The sequence below is a fragment of the Raphanus sativus genome, chromosome 9 (assembly GCF_000801105.2).
Source record: "Raphanus sativus cultivar WK10039 chromosome 9, ASM80110v3, whole genome shotgun sequence".
Classification (NCBI taxonomy): Eukaryota; Viridiplantae; Streptophyta; class Magnoliopsida; order Brassicales; family Brassicaceae; genus Raphanus; species Raphanus sativus.
In genome coordinates this window covers 12,621,862-12,622,515 of record NC_079519.1, presented here as the reverse complement: position 1 = coordinate 12,622,515, position 654 = coordinate 12,621,862, and the positions used below count along the sequence as shown (strand labels likewise).

The 654-nt window shown below is 48.0% G+C and overlaps 1 protein-coding gene across 1 annotated transcript; it reads left to right on the top strand.

The window, feature by feature from the left end:
- On the top strand, positions 1–654 carry LOC108824778 (uncharacterized). The gene has a single exon (XM_018598166.2). The coding sequence runs from the start codon at positions 1–3 to the stop codon at positions 652–654; it is 654 nt and encodes a 217-aa protein (XP_018453668.2).

Below are 654 nucleotides of genomic sequence, written 5' to 3'. Positions count from 1 at the left end.
ATGGCTTGCATCAACTCTGTTCCTGCTCCAGAGGAAGACGCAGCCGATGATCGTCGTCTATGGCGTCAAGGGGAAGAAAATTACAGTCCGAACTTTTCTAGTAAGGAAACATGGGAACAGCTTCGAACCCATCACCTGATGCTTAACTGGAGCAGAGTGGTCTGGTTCAAACAGGGCATTCCGCGGTTTTCATTTATAACTTGGCTGGCTTTTCAAGATAGACTGGCGACGGGAGCAAGAACCAGAGATTGGGAATGTATCCAACCATGCATACTATGTGGCGAACCAGACGAGACTCGCGACCATCTGTTCTTCGCTTGTCCTTACTCTTTTGTGGTGTGGTATGATCTCGCAGAGTTTCTGCTGGGACCTCGAGTGAATCCAGACTGGTCTATCACTATTGCTTCGCTCCTTTCACCACGCAGGAAGGAGATCAATACATGCCTCCTTAAGCTTATTCTCCAAGCTACAATTCACAGTATATGGCGAGAGAGGAACAATAGGCGCCACCAGGGTGATCCTCTTAGTCCATCCCAGATGGTCCGATTCATCGATAAGACCATAAGGAATAGGATATCTTCTCTTCGCTACCGAAAGCCAGCCTACTACAGTGACATGATGCAGCGATGGCTGCAAAGGACTGTTTCTTCATAA